The 19,350-nt window shown below is 50.9% G+C and overlaps 10 protein-coding genes across 10 annotated transcripts; 3 read left to right on the top strand and 7 right to left on the bottom strand.

The window, feature by feature from the left end:
* The first annotated feature begins 435 nt into the window (after positions 1-435).
* Positions 436-1,269, top strand: BO72DRAFT_448970 (copper metallochaperone ATX1). The gene is made up of 2 exons (XM_040944913.1): positions 436-691; positions 842-1,269. Exons 1-2 carry the CDS (start codon positions 604-606, stop codon positions 991-993), a joined length of 240 nt encoding a protein of 79 aa, XP_040800466.1. The 5' UTR covers positions 436-603; the 3' UTR covers positions 994-1,269.
* Positions 1,270-1,304: 35 nt separating this feature from the next.
* On the bottom strand, positions 1,305-4,625 carry BO72DRAFT_136290 (DUF2293 domain-containing protein). Its single transcript, XM_040939136.1, has 6 exons — positions 4,404-4,625; positions 4,227-4,346; positions 3,856-4,146; positions 3,014-3,766; positions 1,576-2,930; positions 1,305-1,501 (listed from the first exon to the last, which is right to left on the bottom strand). The coding sequence occupies exons 1-6, from the start codon at positions 4,536-4,538 to the stop codon at positions 1,372-1,374; spliced, it is 2,784 nt and encodes a 927-aa protein (XP_040800465.1). The 5' UTR covers positions 4,539-4,625; the 3' UTR covers positions 1,305-1,371.
* Positions 4,626-5,242: 617 nt separating this feature from the next.
* BO72DRAFT_380036 (DUF1763-domain-containing protein) lies at positions 5,243-5,724 on the top strand (the record flags this gene model as incomplete). Its single annotated transcript, XM_040941368.1, has 2 exons — positions 5,243-5,553; positions 5,610-5,724. 2 exons carry the CDS (start codon positions 5,243-5,245, stop codon positions 5,722-5,724), a joined length of 426 nt encoding a protein of 141 aa, XP_040800464.1.
* A 396-nt stretch (positions 5,725-6,120) lies between these two features.
* BO72DRAFT_406203 (Tim17/Tim22/Tim23/Pmp24 family protein) lies at positions 6,121-7,598 on the bottom strand. Its single transcript, XM_040942313.1, has 6 exons — positions 7,468-7,598; positions 7,288-7,403; positions 7,181-7,207; positions 6,907-7,120; positions 6,631-6,854; positions 6,121-6,573 (listed from the first exon to the last, which is right to left on the bottom strand). The coding sequence occupies exons 1-6, from the start codon at positions 7,480-7,482 to the stop codon at positions 6,516-6,518; spliced, it is 654 nt and encodes a 217-aa protein (XP_040800463.1). The 5' UTR covers positions 7,483-7,598; the 3' UTR covers positions 6,121-6,515.
* A 243-nt stretch (positions 7,599-7,841) lies between these two features.
* Positions 7,842-9,137, bottom strand: BO72DRAFT_406200 (rRNA-binding ribosome biosynthesis protein RPF2). The gene is made up of 2 exons (XM_040942312.1): positions 9,066-9,137; positions 7,842-8,982 (listed from the first exon to the last, which is right to left on the bottom strand). The coding sequence occupies exons 1-2, from the start codon at positions 9,077-9,079 to the stop codon at positions 8,010-8,012; spliced, it is 987 nt and encodes a 328-aa protein (XP_040800462.1). The 5' UTR covers positions 9,080-9,137; the 3' UTR covers positions 7,842-8,009.
* A 153-nt stretch (positions 9,138-9,290) lies between these two features.
* BO72DRAFT_448966 (valine--tRNA ligase) lies at positions 9,291-13,077 on the bottom strand. Its single transcript, XM_040944912.1, has 4 exons — positions 12,808-13,077; positions 12,576-12,719; positions 10,482-12,485; positions 9,291-10,407 (listed from the first exon to the last, which is right to left on the bottom strand). Exons 1-4 carry the CDS (start codon positions 12,836-12,838, stop codon positions 9,401-9,403), a joined length of 3,186 nt encoding a protein of 1,061 aa, XP_040800461.1. The 5' UTR covers positions 12,839-13,077; the 3' UTR covers positions 9,291-9,400.
* A 1,049-nt stretch (positions 13,078-14,126) lies between these two features.
* BO72DRAFT_379899 (casein kinase II subunit alpha/alpha') lies at positions 14,127-15,337 on the bottom strand (the record flags this gene model as incomplete). The annotated part of the gene is made up of 4 exons (XM_040941361.1): positions 14,127-14,222; positions 14,279-14,698; positions 14,749-15,122; positions 15,223-15,337. The coding sequence occupies 4 exons, from the start codon at positions 15,335-15,337 to the stop codon at positions 14,127-14,129; spliced, it is 1,005 nt and encodes a 334-aa protein (XP_040800460.1).
* Positions 15,338-15,830: 493 nt separating this feature from the next.
* On the top strand, positions 15,831-16,853 carry BO72DRAFT_497222 (ribonuclease P subunit p30 family protein; the record flags this gene model as incomplete). The annotated part of the gene is made up of 2 exons (XM_040948683.1): positions 15,831-15,906; positions 16,003-16,853. 2 exons carry the CDS (start codon positions 15,831-15,833, stop codon positions 16,851-16,853), a joined length of 927 nt encoding a protein of 308 aa, XP_040800459.1.
* Positions 16,854-17,477: 624 nt separating this feature from the next.
* On the bottom strand, positions 17,478-18,305 carry BO72DRAFT_343904 (uncharacterized protein; the record flags this gene model as incomplete). Its single annotated transcript, XM_040940641.1, has 1 exon — positions 17,478-18,305. A coding segment is annotated over one exon (828 nt), but the record flags the coding sequence as incomplete, so codon positions are not given.
* Positions 18,306-18,510: 205 nt separating this feature from the next.
* BO72DRAFT_448962 (ACT domain-containing protein) lies at positions 18,511-19,350 on the bottom strand. The gene has a single exon (XM_040944911.1). The coding sequence runs from the start codon at positions 19,129-19,131 to the stop codon at positions 18,703-18,705; it is 429 nt and encodes a 142-aa protein (XP_040800457.1). The 5' UTR covers positions 19,132-19,350; the 3' UTR covers positions 18,511-18,702.

Below are 19,350 nucleotides of genomic sequence, written 5' to 3'. Positions count from 1 at the left end.
GATGAGCGATTATTGCGTTTCTCTCTTCCTGTATGCTCAGCCCCACCAGTAGATAAACAGACAGACCGAGAGGATAGAAATAGAGGTTGCTCGCCAGGTCAATAGTCGTTGGTCTACGGAATACGTATGCTGTCACCTCATAAACAAAGACAAAAGCAAAAGAAAAATCGTGGGTAAGAACGTCTCTTCTCTCCCTCTCTTTCCCCCTTTCCGACTATTTTCTACCCAGTGAGCTGTCAACTTGGAGCAAGTTTTAGGTACAATTATCCCATAGCTAGCAATTATTTTGTGTTTTGCCCCACCAGGCGTTGAACCCCCCTCCCTCCCTTGCGTCTCCAGCCTATAGCCCCGCCATCATTCTTTATCATTATTGACAAACAGCCCGTCGCAAATTCCGGTCCCCCCTCCCCCTCTTCCCTCGAGACTAACTCAGACACACAGATCTCGACAAGCTGAGAACTTCCGCTGATTCTCTTCTGTAGACCGAAGAATACAGAAAGAAAAGAAAAAAAAAAGAGAACCAAAAACTAGAAACTCTGACCGCCACTCTTTCCTTCTTGCCATTCGCGATAGCGTTCCCTCCCCCTCCCTCCACCTGTCAACATGTCCGACCACCAGTACAAATTCGACGTCACCATGAGCTGCGGTGGTTGCTCCGGAGCCGTGGAACGAGTCCTAAAGAAGCTTGATGGTATGTCTATTTGCCCACCCAAAATACCATTTTCCAATAATTTGGTCTGGCCTGGTCTGGTTTGGGGTTGTTTTATGTCTCCTGGAAAATCCCGCCCGAAATAATGTGCTTCTCCCCCTCGCAATTCATTAACTTGGAGGGAATCTTTAGGGGTCAAGTCCTTCGATGTGAGCCTGGAATCGCAAACTGCAACGGTTGTGACCGACTCCTCCGTGTCATATGAGACTGTGTTGGCGACGATCAAGAAAACTGGAAAGACAGTTACCGGTGGGAGTGCGGATGGGCAACCCCAGAGTTTTTGAATGTCTCGGGCGTGAAGAAGACCACTGGAGCTTGATGAATTGGGTGCGATTGTCGAGGATGGATTCAATAGGAGCTGTACTGAGTGATTTTCATATTTACCCTTACTTCTGGAAAACGATATGTATGTCTTCCATCACGCATGTTCAAATCACCTTTCGTGGAGATCTGGAACAAGCCTTTTGTTCAAATATTGTCTTCTACACTGATAGCATCGAGGAGGATAGTATCTTTCTTGGCTCATAGCTTCATGTGTTACAGCATTGGGTATCATGTACGCTCCACTTGTAAAATATGTATGTACTGTACATCACCATAGACATTTACACTGCGACCGGAATGAACAAAATTGATACCGACCCCTCACATGAGCAACAATATCAATCCACGGTAACGATGGTTCTGCCCTCTGAAACCGGAGGACGAGGACGTTCAGACTCTCTTACATAAGTAGGACACGATGGTTCATTGGTATGTGGGCCGTAGCGTGGAGGCTCGAGTAGTTCCCTGCTACAAGTGTCAGTTAGCTTGTGACGACTGAGAGGCTGTGATGAAGCCAGGCGATTCATATTCACTATCCATACCGTGAAAGCACCGATACCTCCCCGTAATGTCTGTCAGTGTAACGGTTTGCGGCTTTTGAGGTATCATGCGTCTCATGATAGCGCTGACTCGCGTCATCCACTACGCCATACCTCTGAATAGCGGATCTTGACCATGGATCCGCATGGGTGCGGTCCGGAAGGGGTCTTGATTCCGGTCCAGCCTGCTGATTGACTTGTTTACTACCGTAGACAAGATCAACCCTATCCGGGCCGGGACGGGTGTAGTTTGTCTGAAGACGACGCTCCAGTGGATAATCCAATGGATCAGAATTACTCAGGTCAATGGCACGAACAAAGTCATCGGCATAATGACCTTTTCTCTGAGGTTGCTCTTGTGGAGCAAGAGCATATCCCTGATTTCTGCCACTCCATGTAGTTGACTGTATCGGTTCCACCTCGGGTAGCCTCAAGCGATCATCATCGTGCTTGGGCACCTGCGAATCATGATTATTTCTCACCATGCCAACGGCTTGAACGGGTATCAGCCCTCCCTTGCTTCTATCCTCGACAAATGCATACCGTAAGGTTGGCACAACACGAGGTTCAACGGGAGGCCTGTAATGAGTGGGTCTCTCACGGTCAAGTATATCAAATGTGGCATTATCATGCTTGCGAGACATTTGATGCGGGAAAACCTCATCCCCAAGCCTAACACGGGTGGTATAGGATGGATATGGGTGTTCCTCGGGCTGACGATCAGTAGTATGGACATATCCAAACGGGGCTGCATAATGCCTACGGACAGAAGGGTCTTCTTGAACTGGAAGTCGTGCCGGAGGAACATATGCAGAGGAAGCCAACTGTTCCCCTAGACGAGCACTTCTCACAGGAGCAGAAGGAAGACTAGGGCGGATATTTTCTGTTTGTATCGGCTGATAATAGAATGCAGTTCGTCTGCGCTTTGCTGTCTGATATTGTGTAGTCTCATCAATATCTCGACGGAGAACGTCCTGGGGAGGTAGATGAGCGGGAGTTACAGAGCGGATTGCGAACCCTCCGGACATCCTCGTGGCAAGGTTCTCCACGGGGCCACAATTGGATCGTCCTAGTTCCGCGGGAAAGGGGTTCTCTATAGAAGGCAAGGCGTGATCCTCAGGGTGGGAGATTGTCCTGCTGTGGCCATGTTCCAGAGGTTTCTGCTGCTGTCCAACTGGGTGTCCGGATACGTTTCTATGGCTACTCACAAAAATAGGGCCGTTTGGTGACTCCTGGCGAGGGATAATCCGGCTTTCTCCATGAGAAGGGCGCACTCGCTCCAAGGGAAGCCCACTGAGCTGTGATGAAAATGTCTTTACCTGGTACGGTCTTCCAATTGCATGAAGCAATGCATACGGCTCGTTATTATTAGCATGAAGTCTACAAAAAGTCGTCCCGAGAGAATGATTTGTGGGATTGGGATTGTCAGGGGCAAACTCACTTGATGCTCCATTGCAGGATTTGCGTATGCCCTCTTCGGTGCAGTGCTGAGTGTCTCCACATTAGTTGTAACCTGGGATGGAACAGAGAATGTGCGCCTATCCTCGAGAGGGAAGAAGAGTGAGTCTGAGCCAGAGTCGGCCGTATCTTGCAAGGGCCGTCGAGCGACCAATGGTCGTCGAGGTCGAGGTGAGTTACCAGGCGGTCTGCGTGGATTATCCCCTTCCGCTATGTTTCTATATCTGTTAATGGCACGGTCCCATGCTTGGTATCGGCTGAATCCACGACGATCAAGCTTGTTATTCTTAGGAATCTCCGGGACAAAACGACATCCGGGCGGTGCTTCCTCGTCTGATATATCCAGCTGGGTGTCTCGTAAGCTAGAGCCGGCATAAGTGACCGGGTTTGTCTGTAGTTCTTCGGCACGCGGGTTGCTAGAGACAACCACCACACTTTGGTCACGGTCGAAGGGCTGTATTAGCTCCTCCTCAGTGTCACTGTCTTCGTCATCAGATATCACAATGACCTCACGGAAAACGTCCTCAAGGACGATCTTTCCATTCTCATCATCACCCCGCCATTCGACCAACTTGGCCAAGGTAGGCTCTTCAACCGTGCTTCTCGCCTCGTGGAAGGATGTTGCTTTCAACAAACGATCGTATTCCGTGTAAACGTGACGTATGTGGGCCACAACTGCGAGCTGAGCGCGGCGGGCCAGGGGTAACTCAACTGCTGTGCCTACTTTGCGCTGACCCTGGAAATAGTTTCAGTATCTTGTGTCCAACACTTTTTTGCGGTCCTGTTGTGGGTTCAAAGGTCTGTTTGCGAATGTTATCCACCTACCTTCTGGAAAGCAGTTTTAATGATTTGATTCAGGTCATTGTCTGGAATATTAGGGAAGAGATCCTTGATTACATCCCTCGCTTCGGTGTTGATTGTCGTCTGAGAAGCTTCTGAATTAGCACGTTTGCGGGATTTGGTAATGGCAGAAGTCGGAAATTGCATTGTTTTCCCTGCTGTTGTAAGGTGGAGTCCCAGGTCCATACAGACTGTTGCGACAACCGCGCTGGGAAAGTGATAACCTATCCGGTGAACATGCTGGGATAGGTTGTGTGTGTGCATATGCGGTGTTGTCTATGACCCAAGATTAGTAAAAAGAAGCCGAGCCGTGGGAAACGAGAAAGTTGAGTAAAGGAGATGGCTGTCGGGCATACTGAAACAGCAAACACCTTCAAACTGTCCTTCCGACAGACTTCCTTACACGCAGTCGTAAGCTGAGGGTTGCCTGCAGGAATGAAGGTATAACCAGGAGGAGCTTTTGCTTCGAAAGATATCTAGGTTGTTTGTGTCAAGATTGCCCCGAGAGATATGAGCAAGGCGAAAGAACATACGACACTGCGAAGTTTCTTCTTCTCCTGCGTAACAGATTCCAGAATCACTTTATGTTTGCGTGCCGTCTTCTTGACATTTCTGCTTGGCGCACGTCTGGCGAAGACCGAGGTGGCTCTCCGCGTAACTCGGACCATGGTGTTAAGAGAGAGGTCTTCTCATGTGTCTACAGAAGACAGTCCTTCATTTTATTAAACCGACTTCAGTTTGTCCAGGTATACACTGCATTGGTAGATAGCCCAGCGCTGAAATGATTATTATCACACGGAGGAAGTCCAGAATGTGATAGATTTCTGTTGTCCCAAAAAAGGGGATGATGTGGTGAGACCAGTTAGTCAAATCACATATGTCTACACAACAAGGCGCGCGCACTGGTACTCCGCAGCATTAATCACAGGCCAGCTCGAAGAGAGAGGTCCGGTAGGCGCGAAACACTTTGTGCCTTTGGTTGACCCTCGCTGCTAGAAAAGAATGAGAAGCACGGTGGGAGAAATGATAAACAGCTTGATCGAAGTCCGCATGGAATCGGTCGGGGGCAGGTAGTATGATGGAGCGAGGGAGCAAGCAAGCCGGGCGGAGCACGCAGGCAAGGTGGGAGGGTGGAAGGGAAGCTAAAGAAGCCCGACCCAACTTAAACCATTTGCAGCCTGACGCGCGCGGTGCGGTGCTGACAATAATGCCGGTCGTATCCCGCCGCCGCCGCCGCCGCCGCCCGCGGCTTGCAGCATTTGATAGTTATCAAGTGTGTACTAGGTACTGTACTCTGTACTCTCTACTCTGTACATTGGCATGCTCTACTTCCTACGCCGGTACGCGACACCAACCACCTTATTCGAGCAAGATGGTCTCTCCAGTGCAACCCTTAAAGTCTCTGAGAGACTCACAAGTTGTTGTCGATACCTACCGCCAGTTGTATCGTCACGGGCTGAAAGCCGTAAATTATTCGACGCCAGCTCGATACGTCCTTCTGCATACTCTACGCTCCTCCTTCCGATCGTCACCTCCAGAGAGCCTGGACCAAAAACGAGTCGCCAATACTATTCAATTCCTCCAGAGAGCAGCGGAAGCCGCAGGTCTGGAACACAAGATTGTGAAGAACATGATGATCATGAAATACTGGCAAAATCCCCAAATAAGGCGAGAGCTCCGAACGTGAGTTTGCATTCATTTCGGTATGAGATTGGAATGTTGTCTCTGACCCTACCTAGTATCAAAGGCTTAGGGGTCGAGCCCCATGATCCTAAACTCAAGGAGGACGCCTGGCAGCAATACAATTTGACCTTGAAGCTCCTGAACGAGAGCTTGGGGACTTGCCTCGTATAAAAGGTCTACTTCGATGTCGTGAAGGACTCATCTGGACCACAACCCATCAACTCCATGGCAACAATACTACCTCAAAGGTTTCGGGCACTATCGTCCGTAGGTCCTCTGTGTGCCATCACTTATGGGTTAACCGGACTCATGCTTCCCGCCTTGACATAAAAAGAACGACAACCTCTCGTCGCAGCCCCTGTCTCTGAAAACTGCTCACTCTACAGATACACTGGCAATTACAAGGCTAGGCTATGGCCGGGCTCCGAGGTATCATCAGAATGGCTCTCTCAAGCCGGTGGATGGTTACGGCCATAATGAGTCCTGACCTGATAGGAAAGTAAGACACAAGTCTCAGCTACATACGTATCGTGGCCAAAGGTGTCAAGATGGAGAGATCACGGTATTCACGAAGCTGATGGTTCATTTTGCCAACCTTCTGGGTTGTCCCGCATGGAAGTTTGTCATCGAACTTTACCACCACACATGCTGGCAAGCATATTACTGAGCAGATTACTTCGATGGCCGAAGTACATCTCTGGATGCAGCAGACTCAAGTGTATGTACCGTCCAGATTCTATTGTTTGCTTGACCCCTTAAACCGCCTGCGGTAGGGCATCAAAGGTACAGCCGCCGTGCGGCACCTGCCAGTTCAATACCAATAAACCAAAGAATATAGGGAATATATAGTGCAGAGAGTAAGAGCATCCCGAACGCACCGTATCTATATGCCACCATGTGATATAATCCAGCCGTTGGAAATTGGCCTGAGGTTGGGGAAGATGCAGATAGCATCGCTGAGATCATTTGTTGTGTATTAAAAAATTGCGGAACGAGTCCCAGTGATCGGAATCCGCGTAACTAGGTTAATTATTAGCGTCACACAAGGCAGGCGAGAGAGCAAGAGTCAGAGCATACATGTACACCATGCTACTCCGCAGACTTGACATCAATGTATCTGGATGCCAACGGAAGATGTACATAACAAGTGCCCAGGATAAGCTGGCAAAGACCGGCCAGGCATGGCTTTCCATCTGACTTCGCGTTTGCGGAGTGATGAGAGAGGAGAGCGGGTGCATATCTGGACGAATGGCAAGTTTGGCTAACGCAAGTACCACACGAGCAAAGATATAGATCACAATCTCGCAGAATTGTCAGTGGACGATCGAGGTGTTTGAGTACCCAGCGATTTACCTGTTGAGTGATACTCGTTTTATGCCGACCAAAGACTGCATAGCCTCCTAGCAAGCCAGCAAAAAAGCTATCGTATCGTCCTTCTTTGCCAACAGCAACCGGATTGATATTACGCAGCAAGATCATTGAGCCCTTGTAGATCAGCGCAAAGGTGGCAAGGTTCCGAGCATGTTGGCGCGTGGCTTTAAAGACAAGCTTGACTTTCTCACGGAAGCTGTGTCATGATCAGCATGATTGATCTATGTTTCTTGAGAGAAAGACTGGATTGCCATACGTTCCTGAGCGAAAAAGCAAGATCATCCTATGGGCGACGAGCACATCGAGTCAGCCTGGCTTTTTACAATAGAGGGGCCCAAATATCTGGATTCCGAGGGAACATACACCAGAGCATGCGGAAAGCGGACCTTGGCCCCATAGACAGCGCCATTGCGAATGCCCTTAAGGAGGGACAGAAGCGGCGCAAGCTCAGGATTAGTGACCAGAGCATCCAGCGAGGCCTACAAAGTGGTTAGAACAACATAAATCCTGCGTGGTGTTGGGTTCGACAGAGTGCGACCTTACTGTGAGAGCATCCATCGTGCTTGTTTCAAGAACCTCGGCAAAGTAAATGAATTTAGTGAAGCGATCAGTCTTGCTTCCTCCGGCAAGATTCAATAGGGAAACTGCAAATCATGGAGACTCCAAGGTTCACAAGCAACAAAGAAAGCTGCGCCAAACTCAGACAACATCTAAAGTACCAGTTCGGGGTAAAGTGGGGGAGTACGGCATTTATGGGAGCTGTGATGATCCGCGAGGCCAGAGACGAGATCCTCGGCATGTGAGAGACGAGCCGAGCGCAACGTCATGGTCACGTGGGCAGAATCCAGCCCCTACTTTTACATTTGCACGAGAGCAACTTGATAATTCAAATTCAAGAAAGCAGGGTTGGGACTGATAGAACTTTTTTATTTGCAAACGTCTATGTAACAAACACGTATCGAACAGGTTCAAATATGAGCTAGGTGCTGAAAACCGAACCCCCAGAAACGCCTCGTGCGCAGTTTAGATAGATATAATAATTCGGAAAGAATCAAATTGCATGACAATGCATTTCAACACGAGCTTCATGCCGTCTTAGCTCTCTTGCGTCCTTCATCCTCCGAGATCTCATCCACGTCCATCATGTCCTGATCCTCATCGTCATCCGACTCCACACCTGCACGGCGCTTCAATCCCTTCATTTTCCGAGTCTGCAAGCCGCTGAGATCCTGCTTGCCCAGGTGAACACGACCGATCTTGTCACCAATCGAATCCATGCTGATGTTCTTCTTCATCTTGATCTCCTCGTTGGGCCTCTTGCCTTGCTTCATAGCCTCCTTCATCGCATCCCGAGGGGCCTCCTGCAGACGTCCAACCTTGAAGTCGAACTTGGGCCCAATCTCCTCCAGCTCCACCCGCGGGAGCTTGTGGCCACTACGCTTCGTCCGGAGCTTATACCACCGCAAGTGAACAACAGGAGCCAACCCTTCAGTGGGCTCCTCAGCACCGATCATCAAAATATATTGGAGCCCCTCCACGTCAATCTTGTCACTCGTCTCACCCTTGAACAGGTCCAGGAACATACTCTTCAGCATGACATGTGCCATTGAGGTTGAGTCTTCCCAAGAACTGCCTGAGAAGAGGATCATGGGCCGCAATCCGATGCCGATATGCATAGCCAGATCAGTATGTTGCTCAGCGTCGGGGTGCGGCAGTAGCATCAATTCGCACATGTCAAGGATCTTGGAATCGAATACACGTGCCATAGTGATACAGTTGGGTCGTTTCTTGTTGCTGCTACCGAACACCACAAGACCACATTCGTTTTTGTTGGCCAGAAATTCGAGACTTTCGACGCTCTCAAACGGGTGAATGTTCTCGTTCTTCTTGTGAAATAGGACTGAATCCGGTCTTGTCAAGGAATGGAAGGTCTTCAGAACAGTGTGTAAAGCTTGCGGACATTTTGAGCCGTGCAGCAACAGCGTGCGCTTGGGGGGTTCGATGAGCTGAGGTTCTTTGGCCTTCAGGATGCGCGCTGTGCGCGCATTCTTCGGTTTTCTGAAGCGATAGAGATTTTATTGTAAGCATGGTGACTTGAACAATGCCAAACGTAGTCGGAAGGAAGTGATTATATGACTTACACTTCTCTGAGCATCTTGACCGATTCTGAACACCAAAAAACCTGGTTTAACGTGATATGGGGTCACTGATCGGGCTCGTGAAAACGAAAAGAAAAAGGCGGAGTGAAAAGTTTTGGCGGAAAGGGTCTTGGCGCCGCTTATCGATAAGATTAATGCCATGAGTCTCCGTACATACACACCTTCCCCAACGTAATAATGTGTTACTATAAGATTTTTCATTTACTACACGAGTCTTGATCTACGAGCAGTAATTATTGGTCATACTAAAATCTGAGTGAAACATCACATTGGCCAGTACAAAAATATCTGATATAAATAGTTTCAGGCCGCGAGATCTACTCTAGCCGCAGCTTCTCAAACTCACGGATCTGTTCCTCTAGACGAGTCATTTCACTCTCAGCATCACGCAGTTTCTTTTCTTCAGCCTCGCGCACTTCAGGCTTGGCCTTCTCCTGCCATCCAGCACCGCTGATGAGCTTCTGCTGGCGACGCACTGTCTCGCGTGCCTTCTCCAGACTAGCCTTGGCCTTCTCTTCCTGCTCCAAGGCAACTCCCTTGGAAACACGGAGATAGACAGCTGCTTCAGAGCTCACAGGAGCGACCACACAGCCTGAAGGGGGGTTGGTATTCTCCGGGCCGAGCACACTAAGCTCGCCCAGGGTCTTGCCACCCAGGGACTTGATGCTAGTAAGCTCATCCGAGACGGTCTTGTAGCTGGTGGCATCGTAGGTCTGGATGATGATGTCGCCCTTGGTCTTGATCTCATACTGGGCGAGGATCGACCGAATAGACTTCGAGGCATTCAAAATCAGCTCATAGGCAGTCTCAGCCTCGGGATCCTCGAATTCAGGTCTATATTCGGGGTACTTGGCCTTCATGATCGAAATTGTGCTATCTTCGGGACGACGAGGCAGGCGCTGCCACAGGTGCTCAGTGACGAAGGGCATCATTGGGTGGATCAAAGTCAGAGCCCCCTCAAGAGCGGTGTAGAGCGTCTCCTTGGCCGACTGCTGCACTTCAGCCGGGACTTCGGGCGCAAGCAGGAACTTGGAGTTTTCAATGAAAACGTCACAAAGTTGGCCGTACCAGTATTGGTAAGCAATGGATGCCGAAGCAGAGAATTCACGCTGCTCAAGAGCCTCATTCATCTCCTTAGCAGCAGCGTTAAACTTGTGCAAGATCCAGCGTTCCGCAAGGGACTCCTTGCCAGTCTTTGTAGGGGTCGGCCGAGGCTTGAAGTCATCGCCCAACTTGCCAAGCACAAACTTCGTGGCTTGGTAGATCTTGTTACAGAATCGACGATAACCATGGATGACCTGGATGTCGAAGGCAATATCACCACCTGATATGGCACCGTCAGTATAGAAGACAATAGGCTGGACAGAGTGGAATCCATTGTTGGGAGGTTTTACTTACCGCCAGTAGTGTAGGACACAAGGGCAAAACGCAGGGCATCAGCACCGCACTCAGGAATACCCTTGGGGAAGGCCTTCTTCTGGTACTTGGTAGCAGTGGCCACCTCTTTGTCGGCAAGGTTGCCAGTGAGCAATTTGGCATGAAGATCATCCAGCTTGATACCTTCCATGACGTCGAGAGGATCAATGACATTGCCCAGAGACTTGGACATCTTGCGACCCTCAGAATCTCTGATCAGGGAGTGGCAGTACACCTCCTTGAAAGGGACCTTGCCGGTCATCTTAAGACCCAGCATGATCATTCGAGCCACCCAGAAGAAGAGAATATCCCAGCCGGTCTCCAAAACGGAGGTCGGGTACAAATGCTCCAGATCATGTGTCTGACGGGGCCAGCCCAGGGTAGAGAACGGCCATAATCCGGAGGAGAACCAAGTGTCAAGAACATCGGGATCTCTCACCAAAGTGAAGCTCTTACCGGGGAATTTAGCCGCCGCCTTCTCCCGAGCCGCCTCTTCCGTGCGACCAGTAACCCAGAGATTCTCGTCACTGTCATCACCTTCCTCGCCTTCAATCTTCACGAAGTAGGCGGGAGCCTGGTGACCCCACCAAAGCTGTCTGGACAGACACCAATCGTTGATGTTGTTCAACCAGCGGAAATAGCTCTTCTCAGCGGATTCCGGTCTGATGATGATTTCACCGCTTTCAACGGCCGTGATGGCAGGTTCGGCGAGATCCTTCATCTTCATCCACCACTGAGGCTTGAGGATAGGCTCAATGACATCGTTGGACTTAGCGCAGCGAGGAATCTTCATGGGGTTGTGCTCCCACTTGACATAAAGTCCCTTCTCTTTGAGCATCTCAATGACCTTGTAGCGGGCGTCAAAGCGCTTCATTCCGGCAAAAGGACCACCCTTGCTGTTGAAGGTACCGTCATCGTTCAGGACGGAGATGAACTCAAGATTATGGGCCTTTCCGCGGTTGAAATCGTTGAAATCATGAGCTGGGGTGATCTTGACTGCTCCGGTACCGAATTCAGGGTCGACGTCCGTGTCGGCGACAATAGGCATCAAGCGATCCACGAAGGGGTGGCGGGCAAACTTGCCGATCAAGTGCTGGTAGCGCTTATCATCAGGGTGCACAGCGATACCGCTATCACCGATCATGGTCTCGGGACGAGTAGTGGCGATCTGAATCCGTTCGTCGGTTTCATCGATTTCGTAGCAGAAGTGAGTCAAAACACCAAACTCAACCTTCTTTTCGTAGCCGGGAACATCGAGAAGGGTACGACCCTCGACCTCCTTGTTCTCAACCTCAAGGTTAGAGAGGGAGGTGTTCATGGCCACACACCAGTTAACCAGCCGGTTGGCACGGTAAATGACACCCTCTTCGTGAAGGCGGACAAAAGTTTCCGTGACAGCTGCAGATAGGTTGGGGTCCATTGTGAAGGCCTCGCGAGTCCAGTCGAAGGAGCCGCCGACTCTCCGCAGCGCGTTCTTGATGTTGGCGTGGTACTGATCCTTCCAGGCCCAGACGCGCTCGACCATTGCCTCACGGCCGAGATCATGACGGGTCTTCTTCTCCAGCTTCCAAAGCATCTTCTCAACCACGCTCTGGGTAGATATACCAGCATGGTCCATACCTGGCAGCCACAGGGTGGTCTTGCCCTTCATACGCTGCCAGCGGATCATGGTATCCTGGAGCGCATTGGTGAGAGCGTGACCCATGTGAAGAGCACCTGTCACATTAGGGGGGGGGATTGGAATGACGAAGTAGCCTTCCGGCTTGACCTTGCCATCAGGGCCAAATTCAGGCAAGAAGAGGCCACGCTCTTCCCACCATTCATAGCGACCTTCCTCGATCGCCTTGGGATCGTAGGCGTCTGTGGTCTTCTCCTTCTCGATCTTGGCTTTCTTCTCAGCCTTGGGCGCAGCAGGCTTAGCCGCGGCCTTAGCCTGTTTCTCTGCGAACTTCTTGGCTTTCTCGGCCTTACGGCGCTCGCGCTCCACTGCAACGATCCAGAGATTAAGTCATTATCAATCGAGATAGGCGGGGGTGGCAATCGCATATTGTGCGGAGACTGTCATGCTGTACGTACATTCCTTCTCGCTCTTCACCTTGGGGGGTGCAGATGGGTCCTGTCCTTCGACAACAGGCTTGGAGGCAGCAGCGGCATCTTGGTTTCTCATTTGTTCGTCGGCCTGGGGGGGAACGTCGGCGACGGGAGCTTTAGGCTCACCAGCTAGAGTACCATCAAATGGTCAGCCACAGTCCAAACAGCAGTCTAGAAGCTTGACACGGCGGGACAGAGACGGATAGCCGCAACATACTCGGGTTCTGGGGGGCAGAAGGTTGGGCCATTCTGGAAAAAGGTCGTGAAGACAAGAAGGGAGGAGGAATTCTCCGAGGCGCCACTCGCGCCACTAACTGACGGAATAGTATCTTGACCACCGAGTGACTCACGCAAACACGGCGATGAAGAGGAAGACAAGGAGGGGGAGGGGTTCGGGTGGTTGTGCGAATGCGGGCAATTAAATTTCCTGGCTCAGAGCAAAGGAACGGAACGAATCAGAGGAAGCCGGGACTGGCGGGGCTTTCAGTTGGAACCTCAGTGGATTCAATTTGGCGGGCGGTGGAGTCGAGATCGGGCAGTTCAATGCAATGTACGTACCGTATGTATGAGTATGTATACTAGTACTCAGTATGATTCTTCAAAATTGACTAGATCAAACACTTGAGCACTTGGAAATTTAGTTTTCCTGTTTCACTCGCGGGAGGATGAGGGATAGAATTGTTTTCTTGTGACGTGAGTCATATCACGTGAAGAGGTTAAGTATATCTAATCATCACAATAGCCTATTAGGTAGCCTGTCAACTACATCTTACAGAGTGTTTGAAGCAGCCATACTTTCTAAAAAGGACTGCTGCATACATCAATTACTCTGTGCAGACTCAGTCTCTCCCTGGGGAAAGCTTCAGACTCAAGGCTCCCACCCTAGCAATGCAGTACGAGGCAAGTAGACTGTTGACCATCTCAAACACATGAAACTGGATCACACTCCTCTCAATGATGTATCAGACTAGAATTGGCATACATATGGTAAACGAAGCTGAAGCATGGCGAGTGATCACAATTGGAAAAGAAATTTGCCAAGGCAAACCAACAAGCAGGGTTCCCATCAACACCAGTCCAACTAACCACAAGGACGACTGAGAAAGGTGAAAGACTGCAGTAAACCGGCGCAGGAGAATGTAGGCAAGGTTACGCAAGGATAACGTTAGGAGTGGTGACCCTCCTCTAAGCACCGTTCGACAGATTTTACTCACTGGGTATGCCAAGAGGATCAAGCAGAGATATATTAGGTGTATGTCATCTGTTCATCGTCGTCGTCTCCGAATTCAACAACTCATTGCAACCGCAGCGCTTCAATTCATGCACGCGTAACGCATCAGTCCAAAGCTGCACAGCCCTTCTGTCATGACTCTTCTGAATTGACTCCACCAACTCTCTGGAACACAGAATGAATTTTGGCACTGGAGAGGTTGTCACCCCATTGATGTAGGGTGTACCGGCAGAGCGAGTATCAGGTAGAAAGGGAGAAAGTCAGGGTAGATCTAAATCAGGCGCGTTCGACCTTCATGCTAAGAACTATGCTGTATTGTTGTTCCGTGCAGCCTGGGACTCAGCAGCCCGAACGGGAGCAAAATACGGATGGGCCATCGCTTCTTGAGCAGTGAGGCGTTCCTAGACAAATAATATCAGCTTTGCGCCATGCAAACTTCACATAGCAGAGTGCATACCGCATGATCGTATCGAAGCAGCTTGTCCAAAAAGTCAATCGCTTCGTCGCTGACGAAGCGCTGGTTCTCGGCGTTGACAAAGGTGTGCCAAGGCTTCCGAGGGAAGCGCGAGAGGAGATCATCATACTGGGGATCCAATTCAATCTCATACTTGTCCAGATATTCAAAGAGCTCTTCGGTTCCAAGAACCTTGGCGATCTTCACCAGCTGATCAGAATTGCTGTTTCCGTGAAAGAAGGGCTCCTTGCGGAAAATCATGGATGCAAACATCGCGCCCAGCGACCACATATCCAGAGAGTAGTCATATTCCTGGAAATCAACAAGTAGCTCAGGACCCTTGAAGTATCTGGAAGCAACACGGACGTTATACTCCGTGCCCTTGTGATAAAATTCAGCCAGACCCCAATCGATGAGGCGAAGCTAGGCATCATCAGCAGAAGAATAGATATGAGGCGTTCAGGACCACTAACCTTGCGCTTTTCATGATCGATCATGACATTGTGAGGCTTCACATCACGGTGCATGATACCCTTGCTGTGGCAGAAATCCAGAGCCTTCAAGAGTTCGTAAACGTAGAAGCGGACATCGTAGTCGGAGAATCGTGGGTAAAGAGTCCGGAAGTCGGTATTATTGACATTCTCAAAGACCAGACTCGGTGTCTTGCTTTGGCTGTCTCGGACGACGTCTAACAGAGCTACCACATTGGGCCCACCTGCCAGATTCTGAAGGATCTTGATTTCACGCTTGATCTTCTTCTTCTTGACTGGCTTGAGGACTTTGATGACACACTTCTGGTAGTTGACAACATTGATACCTTCAAACACCTCAGAGTACTTGCCGCGTCCTGCAAGAAAGGAAGTGTCAGTCCACATCTCCCACGATGAACCCCGCTGGGATGACCCCGTCGATGGAGGTTGAATATTGAAGCGTGATTTCGCCCTTACCGATCTTGCGGACCACCTCGTAATTCTCCAAAACACCCCAGGAGATGTTCACACTATCATAGTCCCAGTAGGACCGGGGCATATGCTCATTGACATCAGCATAAACGCGCGCCATGATTGATGGCGACGGGGCGATCAGCTTTCGAGGTCAGCCCACAGTCGGATGGCAATGATAAAATGCGGCGGGGTAGGGAGGGGACCGAGGGAAGAAGGATGATGGGGGGCAGGGCGCGGCGACAGGATAGGAATCGGAAGGACAGACAACAGCAGCCGCGAGACTAGGAGGCCAACAACCCGTCTGAATTGCGCAGCCGTGCTATCGTCCAGAGCAGCCAAAGCACAGGGTAGTATACTAGTAATATTATGGGTGGTTGATCAGAAAGGCCGAGAGCGTTTCGCTCCGCCTTCAGGGTCACGAGACTTGCTTGTCCTATGGGTGACTCGGGCAGCTGCCGGCCTCGGCAGAATATTGATGCGGTATGATCTTCAGATGCCCATGCTAGGACAGCTCGCAAAAGCACACTGTATGGAACTTCGATCACAACTCGTGTCGTTCGGGGTAAAAGTGAGATTTCGACTCAAACGCAGGGTGCCACTTTGTCGCAATCATGTTTTACGATCTGAATGTGCCCTATAGCCCGGGTGATCCCGAAATTGTTCATACTCTGAACTTCCTTGCAGAACGTGCGTGTCCCTCTCCCCCCAAAAAGGCACGAGACCAGCGCAGCATACTGCGCATTTTTTTCAAAGAGCCACATGAAGAGCTGACCTGACTCTCAGTCGGCTACACCACGGTTGCACTGTCGGAGACGATCAATGGGAAATTGCCTCCAAGCCTGACTGCCCCATCTGCTCCAAAAGATGCTCCCCGGAATCTGGTGCTTCTTAGCCGCCTGAATCTGACCCTCTCTGACCCTGCGCAAAACCAACGACTTGCCAGCCTGACTCAGACCTATGATCTTGTCGCTCTCCGCCCAACAAATGAGAAAGCCCTACTTAACGCGTGCACCAATCTGGAGTGTGATATCATCTCCCTGGATTTCTCCGTCCGTCTACCGTTCCATATCAAATTCAAAATGGTTTCCGCGGCTGTCTCGCGTGGGATTCGCTTCGAGATCTGTTACGGCCCGGGTGTTACGGGTAGTGGTATTGAAGCTCGACGTAATCTAATTGGCAATGCTATGGGTCTGATACGAGCAACACGTGGCCGAGGTATCATCGTTTCAAGTGAAGCGCGGAAGGCTCTGGGCGTGCGGGCTCCGTGGGATGTGATCAATCTTGCCTGCGTCTGGGGCTTGTCGCAAGAACGCGGAAAAGAGGCAGTCTGCGAAGAGGCTAGGAAAGTGACCGCCTTGGCCAAATTGAAACGAACAAGCTGGCGTGGGATCGTCGACATTGTTGATGGGGGAAGTAACTCAGCTGCCAAAGCCACAGGACCGTCATCTAAACCGAAGGAATCTGCGCAGGTCAGAGCCGATGGATTGAAAAGAAAAGCATCGCTTGGCTCTGAGGCAGCAACCGAGGAGATTGAAAAGCCACTATCAAAACGGGAGATGAAGCGCAGGGCTAAGAAAGCTCGGTTAGAGGCGTTTGGCGGCGATAGCAGTGCTAATGGTACGCCGGCTACTTGAGCGGGAAATTTTCCAACCTTTCTCTTCTTGTTCCCAAATGCCTGTCGCGAGGGGATTGACAGACATCTGTCGAGGGCCCTGCCGTGCCGGAACATAGAGCCGAGCCGCACGGCCATCGCTCCGGAATAGCAGCGCGTCACGGGTAATACCTTGTCACAGGGATTTTCCAAGACCAAACCGCACACTAGCCAAGTGCAGCGATCTCCTTCGAGTCTCTAGGGACTTGTGTTGATGGCCGCAAAACCTGCGCTGAGATAAGCAGTGTGCGGGTGACCGAAGCCTGCCGCCTCCATTACCCTCTGCCAAGCATGAATACCTTTGGTGACGGTGCAGTGAGTCGATCCGTTCACGGGGACAGTGATCAACTTCATGAGACTTGACTGCAATCATCGACATTTCTGTAGACAATGAGACCAATGATGGCCATTGGATGGCATTGTGGACTTTCATACCGAGTGCAAGAAGCGCACTCTTCGGACTTCTATCATATGAATTTAGACTTAACGCAAAGACCTTAAGATGAACACATAAGACTAACCCAACCCTACTGGACTGCGTGCCCAGCTCACCATTATCTAAGAGAGTGCCATCTATGCGCAAAATCCCCGAAGCTGTGGGCCCAGCTCAACCTTTGACATATACATCCTTCCGATATGCCACTCTAAACCCGGTCTTTTCTGCATTTCTGGCGCTTCCACTGCCTTCCCTCGTACTCAGCGTCACCAGCTTCAACCCCATGCCTCTGGCAGCCCTCAAACGCGCCTGTATGAGTGCCACATGGGCACCCATCCCGCGAGACAGCGGCACTGTACTATCCAAGTACAAATGCCCGATGCTCTCGCCGGCTGTATGCGTACCCAGGACGGCCAATGCCGCGGTGCCGACCACTTCTCCGGCGTCCGTCGTCGCGATGTAGAGTCTCGTATCAGCTCTCAGGGCCGCGATCCTCGCTAAGGCGCCCAGCAGCTCCTCCGAGCGTCCCCCATCCGCGAAACCCGCGATGGAAACGGCGACGAAGTGCTCGCGATCGACATCCGAAGCCACCTCCCTGACCGTGATATTCTTCCTCTTAGGGTGACCCTTCCGCGCGACGACCGGTTCATCTGAATTCTCCAGGTCCCTGCAATAGACACTCAGCCTCCCCTTGGAGAAATACCTGGCACGAGTGAGAATCTGCCCTGCGGAAGGGTCTGCGTACTCGCACAGATGGATTTCCGGAGACAGACCGATTGCGGCGTAAGTTGACTCGAGATTGCAGAGATCCTGCGATGTGAAGGAGCCTTGGAGCCCTAGCCCAACGATGCGGCTTAGCTTGCCCTCGAATCGGGGGACAGTACGGATGGCGACGCCTCCGGCTACACTCTGGTGCTGAATCAGGACATCGCAGGACGGGTACAGTGTCTGTACCGCTTCAACTTGGCGCACGACGTGTGTCTCCTCTGCCTGCTCGATTCGTACAACAAGGCTGGGCGGTGGGGTGGCGAGTGTCATATTGGAACTATGGTATATGTTCCTTCCAAGCCATGCATAGATCGTGTTATGCCGCTGCAGATTTCAGCTGGGAGAGTCAAGTAAGCCGTCTAATCTAGAATTCCTGACTCGGACAAAGAACATGCACTACAGGAATAAATTAAATATCGGAGTCATGGATTCACAAAACCTCAGACCCCTCTCATGACTCACACTCACCTTCAACCTAGTTCCCTAACCAATCATGTTTATCGTAGTCAGCACAAATTAGCAACAACATAACGTGTCTACTGCTTAGTAGTGTACACAGCACATATACCCTTCCAAGGTGAAAGCATCAAACTCTAGCTAACCCCACCCCCAAAGCCTACCACATCAATCAATCACGATCACCCCGCGACATCCCTCCAATAACCTGCATCGCAACTTCCTCCTTGCCCTCCGGCACGAAGACATGATCATGGTAAAACCCACTGACCACATTGGCACTGACCCCGGCATCGCGGAGTCGTGCGCTAATGGTAGCGATTAGACCCACTGCCTCAAGACTCGAGTGCACGCTGAGGGAGATCATCCGACACGGAAACACGTAGTCGGTGAAGCCGTGCGCGATGGCCTTCTCGCGCACGATGACGAGTGTGGTACCTTCTGCCTCCTGGAAGAGAAGTTGTGGCTGTAGTGCTTGCACATCTTGGCTCGCCGCAGAGACTGGGGCGTTGAGAAGTGTGAGGAAGACGAATGTGTCCGGATGGAGGATGGGCTCGAGTTTGGAAAGAAGTATCTCGAGATCTGCTTCACCGGGAGCCATTGTGGGGGTGGTGGTTGTGGTCGTCGTCGTCGTCGTCGCGTTCACAGAGACTAATGGGTGTGCTCCCGTAGTGGCTCTGGGGTGAAAATGGATAGTTGGAGCTACCGGCACTTGCTGGTTGATACCTGATACCCGATGTTTACATATTCGGGTTGTTGACTCAATGTACCAATGGGTAACTACGTTAGATTGGTCGCTAGTAATGGGTGAGTAAGCGAG

Source organism: Aspergillus fijiensis, assembly GCF_003184825.1.
Source record: "Aspergillus fijiensis CBS 313.89 unplaced genomic scaffold BO72scaffold_29, whole genome shotgun sequence".
NCBI classification, from domain to species: domain Eukaryota; kingdom Fungi; phylum Ascomycota; class Eurotiomycetes; order Eurotiales; family Aspergillaceae; genus Aspergillus; species Aspergillus fijiensis.
Note: the sequence above shows the minus strand (reverse complement) of the source record. Positions and strands in the feature narration are given on the sequence as shown.